Raw genomic sequence first — 12,908 nt, 5'->3', positions numbered from 1 at the left:
GCTATTTGTAGAAAAGCGTGTCTTAATGGTTTTTGAAAACATTACAAGAATGTCAAAATGTACTCGGATGTTCATTGGAATCTGAGTTTCAGTCAAATATATGGACGATACTTTGAGGGTATTTCTCTTGCTCACAGTTGAAAGTTGGGGTATTATTGTGAGTAAGCAGAAGGCTTTTTGAAGAAATCCGTCAAATTTTGTTTCGATATCTATAATTTATATTTGAATATAGTAGGCAAAAGTCCCTCTCGACGAACAGAAACATAACTCTACAAGTCGCTCATTGTCCTCGTCATGATTTATGTTGAAGAAGTTGAAGAAGGACGAAGAGAAGGCGCTTGGAGTAATTGAGAGAAAGATTTTGTGGAAGATTTATGGTCCTCAGAACATTGGCAACGGCGAATACCGCGTACTAGGAAACGATGAGCTGTATAAGCTATACGACGACATTGACATAGTTCAGCGAATAAAAAGACAGTGGTTACGCAGGGTAGGTCATGTTCTCCGAATGGAAGAGATCACTCCAGCTTTGAATGTGTTTAATGCAGTACCAGCCGGTGGAAGCACAGGAACAGGAAGATCTCCACTCCGTCGGAAACATAGCGACCTGGCTTCGCTTGATATTTCCAATTGGCAAAAATTGCTAGAGTAGTTTTAACGGTCAAACGGTTGAGAACTCAAAGGTTTCGTAATTAACAACCAGCAACTCTCGCTGGATTTTTTAAATTTTAAATAAAGTTCCCAAGTGTTATACTTACCGGATCTGAGTGCTTCGATGCTCCGAACGACATCGGTCGATTGTTGTAATTCTTTATGCCAGCACTATGGTTCGTAAGCTACGAGGAAGAAGAGTAAAAAACAATTATAAATGAGTAATACATGTTGACCATGTCATATGTGTGGTCAAGCACGTCTAAATGCGGTCGCACTTGCAAACACTTCAAGCGATTTCATCAGCCACGAATTGTGGCCGAAAGCAAATATTGGCCGTAGTAAGACAAGAATCGTAAAAACAGCTTCATTGTTAAATATTATATCTGTATACAACTCACACAAAAGAGACAACAAAGCGCAGAGCAAAAATAAAATATAAAATAATTTTCGCAAGGCTTCCAAGAGGCCAAAAACAGAAGAACAAGCAGCGCGCACAAAAAAAAGGGTTGAATGAAACTTTTCAAAATATTATCGTTTTTTGGTGGCACAAAAAGTAATTTTTTGTTGCTGTATTTTTTTATTTGCGCTTTTGTTATGTGATTTTTTAAATTTTTATTTAATTTTAATTTTATTTTTATTTTTTGTTTTCAACATTTTTGTGGTTTCTTTTCTCAGCATTTTATTATTCACCTTGCCTTGTTTGCAAATATTTCATACGAACGCTGAGATTGCTTCTTAACCGAAACTGGTTGCACAATTTTTTTCGGTTCAATATTATTGTTTTGCGCTTTTTACTTTGTTTTCATTCTAATCTCATTTTGTTGTTGGTGTTGCGCTCGTATTTCGGTTGTAGTACGTTAAGTGTGTTGCGGTTGGAGGCGCGGGTTGTTGTTAGCGAGTTTTGAGGTTATTGTCTCGCTGAAACGCGCATTCATGCTTAGCGCGCTTTTAAGACGACGTAGTAGCCTCGTTTACGACGCGCAACACGTGAACCTCAAGAGTGTTTTGTGTCAAAGTCCGTCAAGTCAGAAATTGGCGCGTTTTGTGCTGTACTCGTACGATATGTATCGTGAAGTTCTACGACTTGTGCGTAATCTTTTTTGTAAGCCTCCATTTAGCTGCAGGCTTGTAGTTGTGGTGTGTACGCAGGCCATCAAGTGTTTTAGAAAGGTATCGCTTTGTACGCTTTGTCCAGTACGAGTGCACGCGCACTTACTGTGAACTGCTTGAAGTCTATGCGCGCTTGGTCGCAAACGTCCATGTGCGAGTCTGCGTAGGTTCTTAGCCTCTAATATCGTGTTTAGTTTGTGTTTTTTTGTTCCACTGCGGGGTGATTGCTCGTGGTCTTTCTTACAAGTTCCTTGTATTCTAATTATTTATTGACGAAGCTTGAGCTTTGTTTTTGCGCTTTCATTTTCGCGTTGCAAATAAAACACGGCTTTAGTTGGAAAGGCAAGTCTATTTTTAGCTGATTTGTTTTGGTATTTTTAATCTATTAACTGTCTGTCACGAGTCAGCTAGTCAGCAAAGTTGGTTTAACTTAAGAAAAGTTTGTAACGTTGGCTCTTCCGTAGTCTAAGAGCTGCATACGCTATTCGCTTTTTCACACAAAAATGTATGTATTGCAACAAAATTACTAAACTTTTTTGGTTGCGCCCAATAGATTCTGGTTTTAAAGCGCCGATACAGCTTTTCGAGAATACCGGCATTTAATGAGTAAACTACTAATTGAAGTAGGTGCTGCAAGCAAGAATTAAAGCTAGAAATCTTCAAACAAAGTCTTAAAGTCCAAACCCAGTCTTAAAGTCCAAAGAAACTATGAAGGTGTAGTTGAGATCTACTCAAAAGAAGTTTATTGCCTATGGATTTCTCAGAAAGCAGAATAAATACAGTTTTATATAACATCCTGCCTGGAGATTTTATAAGCCCATATATTACTTAGTCATTATCGACGGATTTCTCTTAGTCCCAATTTTAGAGTTCTATATTTTTTTCCCGGCCTTTTTATTTAACCTGAATCGACAAACTTTTGACTAAAACAACTAGCAAACCACATTTATTACCACAGAACTAAAAAATGAAGAATTTATTACGATTTTGTCAAAGATCGAGGCCAGTTACTAGGCAATTGAATTCAAACAAACCTTTTTTGGTCTCGACCTTTTTGTTTGAAGTGTTGATCGAATAGATTTTTAAATATAGTATATTAGATTAGATTATATAGTGAGGATTGCACCGCGACCTTAAGTCTATTGGGCCCTCTGCAGTTATCACAGCACCCCCTCCAACCCCGTCACGTTAAGAAATCTTAACAGTGTTGCAGGGCTGATGCATGCGATACTTCCTCTTTGGGGATAAAGTGCCCCAATTGTCTGTCCCCTTTCCTTCGCGATCGCCGGGCAGTCAAGGAGTAAGTGCTCTGGTGTCTCCGCCTCCGAATCGGCAGACAGAATCGGCAAAGATCCGACGAGTGGATTCCCATTTTGTGCAGATGACACCGTAGTCTGCAGTGGCCGGTATATAATGCGATTCCTGCTTGCTGCCTCCTCCTCTTTCAGGCGGGTTATAAGAACGTGCCGACCAACCGCGATAAAGGGCTCTGGCCCAATTGGACTGGTGGCCGTGGTCTTCCTTGCTAGTTGGTCCGCGAGTTCGTTTCCCTGTATTTCTTTATGTCCTGAAACCCAAGTTAGGGTTATGCTGTTATTGCTGCAAATACTATTCAAAGTATCTACGCGATCCATGACCAGCCCCGAGTCCACCTCGAAGGATGATAATGCCTGGAGAGCTGCTTGGCTATCGCTGATAATGGCTATGCGCTCATTATGGTAGCCCCTGTCTAATATTACCTCTGCACACTTGGTAATGGCATAGACTTCAGCTTGGAAGATGCCCATGGATAAAGACAGCTTCAGTCGTGGCCCCGTTATCCCGGCGCCTATACCAACTGCTGTCTTTGTCCGTCTGTGTACCATTGTTGTGAGCTTCTGCGTATGAGTTCCTTGAGAGTTGAGTCCTCCCATTCCCTTTTATTGGACATAACCGTTTTAAATCGTCTCACAAGATGAACCCTTTTAATGATATCGTCCCTCGGGAGGAGAGTCGTTGGAAGCTTCCTTCCGATGATATCCAATTGCCGGGCGCTTAACATCCTGCTGTTTCTTTAACCTGCCCTTGTTAGGGCCAGTAAGGTCTTATTGGCCATAGTGCCAACCACCAAATGAAGTGGTGTGAGGTTCAGGATTGCCTGCAAAGCTGCAGCTGCACACGTGCGCATAGCACCAGTGATGTAAATGTGACTAGCTGTTTTTCAGCTGTGGCCAGAGAGAATATAGTATTTTACCTTGAAATACAAGAACTATTATATCCACTAATGAGACTAGCTACGAAGTCGTTTCATAAAAAAAACTGTAAATATGTACTTTCTTTACTGAGAAATTTATATTGTGTGAACCGAGGTCTTGAGGTTAGCGATACAAGTTTGATATCATCACAGGTTATCCGTGTCTTATGATATGGACCACCAGGGCTGAACCCGCTGTAAGGACTGAAGATTCGGAACCCCTAAATAAAAGAAAACACGGAAATATTGTCAGAACAAAATCTCATACAGCAGTCAGTCAAAGATTAGAGCCGTTGGAAGAACAGTATTATAAATATCTTCTCATTGAACGTACATTTGAACTTGCCTAACTCAGATGAGCATAATCCTAAAACACTTCGAGTCAGAAATACTTCCGAGGGGTTCTATCCGTACTCTTCAAAATAGGGATGAAGTCGCTCTTTGCTCTCCTCACTTAAAGCTCAACCAACTACTTATTAGTATACTAAACCATAACAAAGAATTCTAAAATACGATTCTTATAAGCGTACCGAAATAAGAAATCCAACCACTTGTTGCTGTTGGCGTCGCTGACTGTTTTCCGCCCTTACTCCTCACCTACACATGTAACCACGTCGTCTATAAGCATTCTCCAATTTCATTGACGTCTTTTTCTTGTATTTCACTTGTACGCCGAAGTGCGCCAAAACTGGTAAAAGACGCTGACGCTTCTCTAAGTAGCCGTCGCACCGCCGCACGGTCTAACACACCAACACCCGCTGCGGACTGTTCAACTCATTCGCGCTACGCTGCCTGCTTTTACTACGTTCGCGTGTGTTGTGCGACTCATGGTGTCAATAACCTGTGGAATTTTTCGAATTTTTTGCGGATTTTCGTTACTCTTCGCCGCTGATCGCATTTGTTTTTGCTGGGGTTTTGTTTTGATTGTCGGTTATTTGGTATATATGTCTGTGTGTGCGGCCTTTTCTTCCGCGCTTGCAGTTTTCTGGGAGCGCATAAATTTCTCTCGAGCGCTGTTCCCTTTACTCCCGACGGCGCTGTTCCTTTTTACAAACATTCATCATTTTTGGCTTTGCGCGGTTTGTTTTGATTTCGAGCGCTGCCGCGGCACTTCTGGGTAACTGTAAATATGTTATTGACTCAGTTCTCGATTCCCATATGTTTATGCGACGTGCGCCTACGTCCCACTTCTGCACTTGTAGCTTCGCAACGCCACATTCCCTGCACTTGTGGATCTAGAGGGGGAGCGCCGCAAATCGCGCTGTGCCGTTGCATGGCGTTCTTATGGCTAAGCGCACGCGAATCGCCCATCCAGCCGTTGAACCACTTATCCAGTCGCTAAATTTACTGCGCAATTCCGCAATAATCGCCAACTTTCATTGGCGTTCATCGTCGAAGGCGGGCGCCGCGGTGTCACTGAACCTGCGCGCCGTCAACTAAATCAGCGCGCGCCCAAAAATAATGTTTACAAGTTGTAATGCAATGACCGGCTAGTTGGACGGATCGGCCGACCATCGTTTCAATGGAATTGTACCGAAAAATGTCATTGCGCCTTCAGTTCTGTGCACTGACGGAACGTTGCGGTTGAGTTGACATCAGCGCTTTGGTGGGAGTGATGGAATTTATGCGAGCATTATGCTGAGTAGGCTTCTTGTGTGGGCAGAATTGTATGGGTCTTCCAATTTATGAACATCGTAACTTGATACGAAATAATAGTGTCGAGGTATCGGAATAATGTCATATCGTTAAAAAATTAAGCGAAAAAGCTAAATTTATTATAAGTAAGGTTAGGTCTGGTATATAGTTCTATAAGTAAGTCACTGTGGAATCAAAAAGTTCGGATTTACTGCTATCAGTACAAAAGACGGCTTTATCGGTTCTAAGATTATAAATATTTTTTGGATATCTTTGATCGAACCTAGTCAGGTTCTTCTTAAATAGTCGAAACTAGAGCCCTTGTGTACCGACTTTAATAAAAAAATACTTTTTTATAAACACTTGTTCCCCGAAACATCCCTCACATTCGATTTTGAAAAGTCAAAACATTTCTATTTTTATTTACAAAATATTTTTTTGCTTCAAACAAATAAGAAATCTTAAAAATTTCAATAACTTTTGAGTTTTCTCAAAATGTGCCTAGTTCCCTCAGTGCTCCGCAGTGCATTATTAACAAGTCGTAGAAGTATACTACTCAGTGCAATATGTAAGATGGCGGACTATACAAAGACGAGAGTGAATCTCAAGCTAACGGCCGAATCGACGCTGATATGTCAGGGTTTCACTGGCAAACAGGCGACATTTCACTGTCAGGAGGCGCTGAAATATGGCACGAAATTACTAGGTGGCGTTTCGCCGAAGAAGGGTGGCACCAAACATCTCGACAAACCCGTCTTTGCCACCGTCGAAGAGGCTAAAAAAGCCGTCAATCCGCACGCGACAGTGCTCTACGTGCCTGCACCAGGTGCCTTCAAGGCAGTTGAGGAGGCTCTTAAAGCAGAAATACCGCTCATCGTGATCATCACCGAGGGCATACCACAGCATGATATGGTGCGTGTGAAAGATGCGCTAATGCAGCAGGAGAAGAGTCGCATAGTTGGTCCTAACTGTCCGGGCATTATAGCGCCGGAGTGGTGCAAGATCGGCATTATGCCGGGTAATATACACAAACGCGGTTGTGTGGGTGTTGTTTCGCGTTCGGGCACACTCACATACGAAGCCGTCAATCAGACGACCAAACATGGGCTCGGTCAAACGCTGTGCGTTGGTATAGGTGGTGATCCATTTAATGGCACCAATTTCATAGATTGCATCGACATTTTTCTAAAGGATCCCGAAACAAAAGCTATTGTGATGATTGGCGAAATCGGCGGCAATGCCGAGGAAGATGCGGCCGAGTATTTGAAACAACACAACTCGGGTGATAAGGCCAAACCGGTTGCCGCCTTCATCGCTGGCAGAACCGCGCCACCCGGCAGGCGTATGGGTCATGCGGGCGCTATCATATCCGGTGGCAAGGGTATGGCCATCGACAAGGTGAAGGCGTTGGAGAAGGCAGATGTTCTGGTAACGTCTAATCCGACTTTGATGGGCAAGATGCTGGCGGATGAGATGAAGTGTCGTAAATTGATTTGAAGTCGCCGCTGAAGCTGTATTGTTTTGAGATAATTGCAACTGTTATTTGTGCTGTTGTAGAATTGAAGAAACCAGTAAATATATGTATATTTTTGTAATAAAGAAATTTTTTCCTTGTAATTGACTCCACGCTTATTGCAGATCTCCGTATGACATCTCCGTGACATAATATTTACATTTTTTTTAAAGGAAATTATTATAAAATTATCCCCTAATTTGTTAATGGGGGAAATTTTGATAGAAATTAAAATTTATTGAAAATTATAAAACCCCTATTGCGGAAATTTTTATAAATTAAAAGGGAAATATTCACAAAAAGGGACATTTTTATCGAAATTGAAAATTAATTTAAAATAAAAAAACCCTGTTAGGGAAATTTTTATAAATGAAAAGGGATATATTCATAAAAAGGGAAATTTTAGAAATATGTCATCAACATTCTTGGAAAATTTGTTATTGATAAATTAAATAGAAAAGGTACAAATTTTCAAAAGGGAAATTTTTCGAATTTGAAAAATTTTACGAAAGGAATAGTTTGAAATCACAAAATTTTTAACATATTGGCTCGGATAAACCAAGATAAGATATAAGTTTTGTTAAAAAAGAACATTCGGAAGGGAAATTATCGAAAGAATGGAGATTTAAATAATCGTGAAGGGGAATTTTTTATTAATATGGTTTAGGTGTGTTTACTTTAGGAAATTTTTGCTGTACGGGTATTTTCTTTAATTTTTTTCTATTTCTTTTCTTGACGATTTCTCCAAAATAAAGTTTCACGCCTTGTTTACAAAACTCAAGTGGGAACGCTTTGCTTGCGTCAATTGTTGTTTGGTCTTCCTATGTAACGCTACAAAAACAATTTTATTAATAACCAAGTGTGAATTACATAAATATGTAAAATATGTAGCAATCAATAGTTGAAAACAACAATATTGTTTACTTCAATCGCGGTTACTTAGCGCTCCAGTTGGGCGTGAAGGTGTTAATATGAAGTTGTTGCAAGTAGACAACAATATTCGATTACAACAGCAAAGTTAAAAGTACAGTTGTGCTGTTTATTATGTGTATGGTACAGTAAGAAATTGAATATGGATGCGGTTTTATGTCAACTGGTAGAGATCAGATCGGGCTTTCATATCTCCTAGGTTGAGGTCTTGTTTCGAAGTCCTTACTTCTATAGAGAAGATGACGGTTATGGTTTATCTCAAAAAAGTATTCCCGTTTGTTACCACTATTTTTACTCGAGGTATGTACATAAGCAAGCTGTTTCGAAGAGATATCCTTCATAAAATCAGTACAATATAAGAATTGCAAAACGGATCTTACATCAAAAACTCCATTAGTCTTGTATTGGACAATGTGCCGAAAACCATAGTTAAGAAGAGCGAAAGAGACTAGAATAGAATTTAAGACACAAAATAAATTAAGAATTCTTGGATTCCGAAAAAACATAAAAAAAAACATATTTTTTTTTTTTGAAAATTAAACAAAAATATTGCAACATATTGTCACATGACCAAAACTAAAATTTTGGGATCCCGAAAATTGAAATCCTTTATAAAGGCTATTTAAACACTTTTCTTTATCATTAAATTGCAAAATATTATCATAACGATGCTATATAAATGAGTCTAATAAAATATTGAAGATTATTTTTGCCAAGAACATGATATTCGGGATCCCGAAACTGTTTTCGAAATTTCACGTATTTTGAAAATCAAAAACTTTACTTGACTAGCACACTTTCTGCGATACATTTTACGCTTTTTTATATTTGACCCACTTTTTACTCTAGAATATGTGAGTGTTGCTGAGAATAACGGCAGGTGATGGAATGACAATTCTCTTTCTCGCCTACAAGCAATATTCTTTGACTACGCAGCCCTTAATAAACAGGTATATATATGTCGAGCGCAATCTCCCCTATTTGCATTGCAACACAACAATCAACAGGTGATGGCTCAAGCCCCTGTAAGCCAATAGCCGCGTCTGTGAGTATGCTTACCTGGTGCATGCATCTTTGCTGCGCGTAATTAATGCTCGGTTGCAACAGATGTTTCCCTCACAAATGCATTTACTCGCTGCAGTTTGTTTACAAACTTGTACGTCCGTCTTTGCTTACTTTGCAGTGAGGATTAAGTAACTGCGCAGTTTATACGCTCGCAGTAAATGCTTTGTCATATCAAGGTGTCCTTTGAAAGGGATACTCGGAGACAAAAGGTACGAAGGAGTCCTAAGTCGTTGCAGAAACGAAGCAGGTGGCATGATTAGCAGCAGCAACAGCACGCGTGCAACAAGTAATTTGAAATTACCTTCAAGGCGTCACACAAACGTCCTGGCAGATGTTTAACCGTTTGTTGTTGTTTTTACGCTTCTTTGACATTAAGGCAATAGCGGCAGCGGCAGTAGAGAATGCCAAACTCCAGCTGCATTTGTACCATTTGTGTACCTCCAACTCGTGGCAAGTAGACGGAGTTTAAATGGATTGCAGCTGCTTTGCTTTGTTTTTGTATTGGTTGTTTTAGCGATTGAGATGATAATGTGTTGACTGTACTTAAAGGATCATTGACTGCAAGAAGAATATCTTGACAGCAAAATAACATTGGAAAACTTTGCAAATATCTCACGAAATCTAATTGGAACTAAGATTTAAGCTAGTGCTTCGAACTTTGTATTTTGATTTGAGATAGATCATGCGATCAAATTGAATGAAATAAGTAAATAAGTTCTTATTATTTAAAATGCCTCCGAATAGCTAAAGAATTTCTATGTATTACTCAGTCCACAAATTGTACTGGGTTCTTGCAGTGCTTACTGAGGTATTAGTAGTATTGATTGGAGCATTAGTAGGTCTCCAAAGAGAAGAAACCCTTATGGCTTCAAATTTAACAATTATTCTTAACAAGGGAACACCTTGGGTTCAACATCTATGGTCCACAAGCATTTCTATCTGTACCATATGGGTTTCTTAAATGTAAACAACGATTGTTATGAACCTTTTTTGCCGTTAATATCTCGAATTTACGTCACATACTCTCATGACTCAATCGAGTTCTGATTTCTAATCTCTAATCGTTGGTTCGTCAGATACCTACTTTTGGACCTTTGAGGGGTTCGTGGTTGACTGGTATCTTTACTTACTTGAGAACAAAATCATTTTGACAGTAGTTAAGTTAGGTTAGGTTAGGTAAGGTTACCCCTTTCTTTCCGAAACACTTTGTGACACCCAAATACTCTTGATACTCGACAAAGCACTTGGACTCAATTAGAACTTTATAATAATTAATTAAGTCGGCTAATGTCGATTATAGTCACTTCCATGTGCACTCGAAGTTAGTGTATCCAGAGCTCTAGCGCACCTCTACCGGAAAGACGCTGCAATGGCCTGGCAGCCGAAAACTGGAGTTAATTGAAAGCTTCCGAAAAGAAGACTTCCCCTTTCACCTTCCACCTAAGCTTCGAGCCACCCGTGAAAAAGCTCAATGCGTCACTTCTCTATAGGCTTCTCCCCTTCCACATAGCTCTTGTGAATGCTGGTAGATGATTCTGCGGTGCAGTGGTCTAGATCAGGGACGCACGCTAATTGCCGGAGGATTTCAGTGTGCTCCTGTTTCGCACCCTTCATGTACCCATCTTCTCTGAGTCTAATGGCGCGATGCACAGGCCTGTCACATCCACGGGTGCCTTTGTTTAAAATGGCATTTAGAGCTGTGTTTGGTATTGTCCTTAGCGGAGCACTAAGTTCAAATGAGAGCCGCTCTCTGGTCACGCCCCAGCTGCTTATCGATTGCGACCTTTCCGAGCGCCGTACATGTCAACATTATGGACAATAGTTAATCAGATGCTGACCTACATACATACATATGTCCGTGTCGGTCACTTATATCCGAATTTCTTGGAATCTGCTCTACACTGGTCGAATTCATTCTTCAAGATACTAACTAGTGAAGAGTTCCAAAACGTTTTATCCGATATACCGTACGATTTTCGAAGGAGGGAAAAGGACGATTTTATATATCAGACATTTTAGGGTTCCCACCTGTTCAGTGAGATTCATAATATAATTATTAATTTAGTACATATTTTTAGTATGGGGTCAAACTAAAGAAATTCTAAGGTTTCTTACAGTTGAAAATAATTTAGACAAGGGTTGCCACCTGTTTAAAATATTTTATTCGACAATTTTGATTATATAAATGAAAAGCCAATCTGAGTTCTTTATGTCTTTACAGTTATACTACAAAAATGAAAAAAAAAAAAACAAAAACAACAACAAAAAGTGAGGTATACCTTTCATACATATTTATTATATGTAGAAGTATGTTTGTATGCATACCTAGCTATAAAAATCCATGTTTGTGCGCAAACAGTATCTTCTTCCTTGCTGTCTCTTTAAAAGCATGAAATTGCCGTCCATCAAATACGTTGGCTTGCGAAACGGAATTAACCGTGTGTGTGTAGAAAGAAAGAAACTGAGAGAAAGCAAACAAAATATTTTCACAAACTCGTGACGCACATGCAGATAAATACATACATACATACATGCATATAACGGGTATTTAAGCATGTGGCAGAAGCTAACACAATACAATTCACAACAATAATATGATTAACAACAACAACGACAACAACAACTAAAATGTAAGAAACAAAAGTGACAAGACAACAAATTCCATATATATTCGCTTCCGCATTCCTAATTAATAACTCATGCCGCACCACAATGCCACAAGGCGCGTGCAACCAAGTGACGTGCACATGGAAATGTGTGTTTATGACTTACCGTGTGTGTATGAGTGTGTGTTTGTCTGCAAGTGGCACGAAACTAGCAAAATAACGTAAACAAACTAGCCAACTGGCTGTGGTGTGACTGTGCTGAAGGGGGAGGAGCACATGCTAGTTGGCGTTGCATAGTCAGCGTTTCGTTGATATGTTGCAAGTTGCAAATATTTCACAGCTTTGCGTCATAAATTACAACAGATGAATTATTTCGTACTGAGCCAGAAATATCTCTCGGAAACATTTTTCGCACTAAAATACATCTGCTTTAATTTTGGATTCGCTCTCTCTGAGAATGAATAAAGATTTAAGTTTTTTTCGGCAACTGTCCTACTTTTCAAGCTCCCGATGATCGAACTAGATAACAAAAAATGTTTAATCCATTCTATAAAATATCGGATAGGTGGCAACCCCTGTCATCTTGGATATGATTTTTGACCACTGAGATACATATTGTATTCGCTCAGTTGAGAAATATGTTGTAAAGTTTAACGGTAATGCTGCACAAATTGCGGTGTGAGTCCACATTTCTCCACAGTCTTTATAGTTTAATATTGTTGTTGTATTTGAGTTTTGGATATCTTTTGAACTCATTCTAAGTTTCAATTTATGAGCCAACGTCCTTGTCTCTACAAACACTGAAATGGATAATTGTTGGGGACCATTCCTGACGTCTTGGTCCAAGGTCTGAATCGATGCTCCCACTGCATTCCATGTTATAAATCCAACTCAACCATGAAAGCAGACAACAAATGGAATACGCTAGGCTTCAATAAAAAAAACATCAGTTAGAAGCATTAGGTATTTGGAGAGGTTGTTCTATGAATGATTGATATAATATAATAGATCTAGAACTCTACTCTGAGTGCTTCAAAATTTGTGCTCGACACATTGCTTTGGTTTACTCTGAATCCCTCGAATTTCAAACAGAAACTGGAATTAGACTTCGGATTATACTTTTCTCAGGCAAAACTCCAGCGAACTCTACTTAGCCGGTTCT

At 39.6% G+C, this 12,908-nt stretch overlaps 2 protein-coding genes across 2 annotated transcripts; one reads left to right on the top strand and one right to left on the bottom strand.

Annotated features, from left to right (window-relative positions):
- Nucleotides 1-2,520: 2,520 nt before the first annotated feature.
- On the bottom strand, nt 2,521-4,890 carry LOC128921787 (uncharacterized). Its single transcript, XM_054230104.1, has 2 exons — nt 4,332-4,890; nt 2,521-4,218 (listed from the first exon to the last, which is right to left on the bottom strand). The coding sequence occupies exon 2, from the start codon at nt 3,675-3,677 to the stop codon at nt 2,925-2,927; it is 753 nt and encodes a 250-aa protein (XP_054086079.1). The 5' UTR covers nt 3,678-4,218; nt 4,332-4,890; the 3' UTR covers nt 2,521-2,924.
- Nucleotides 4,891-6,003: 1,113 nt separating this feature from the next.
- LOC105210467 (succinate--CoA ligase [ADP/GDP-forming] subunit alpha, mitochondrial) lies at nt 6,004-7,398 on the top strand. The gene is made up of 2 exons (XM_054230103.1): nt 6,004-7,213; nt 7,271-7,398. Exon 1 carries the CDS (start codon nt 6,128-6,130, stop codon nt 7,127-7,129), a length of 1,002 nt encoding a protein of 333 aa, XP_054086078.1. The 5' UTR covers nt 6,004-6,127; the 3' UTR covers nt 7,130-7,213; nt 7,271-7,398.
- The last annotated feature ends 5,510 nt before the right edge of the window (nt 7,399-12,908 follow it).

This window comes from Zeugodacus cucurbitae, chromosome 4, assembly GCF_028554725.1.
Source record: "Zeugodacus cucurbitae isolate PBARC_wt_2022May chromosome 4, idZeuCucr1.2, whole genome shotgun sequence".
Taxonomy (NCBI): Eukaryota; Metazoa; Arthropoda; class Insecta; order Diptera; family Tephritidae; genus Zeugodacus; species Zeugodacus cucurbitae.
This window is presented reverse-complemented; position numbering and strand designations above follow the sequence as displayed.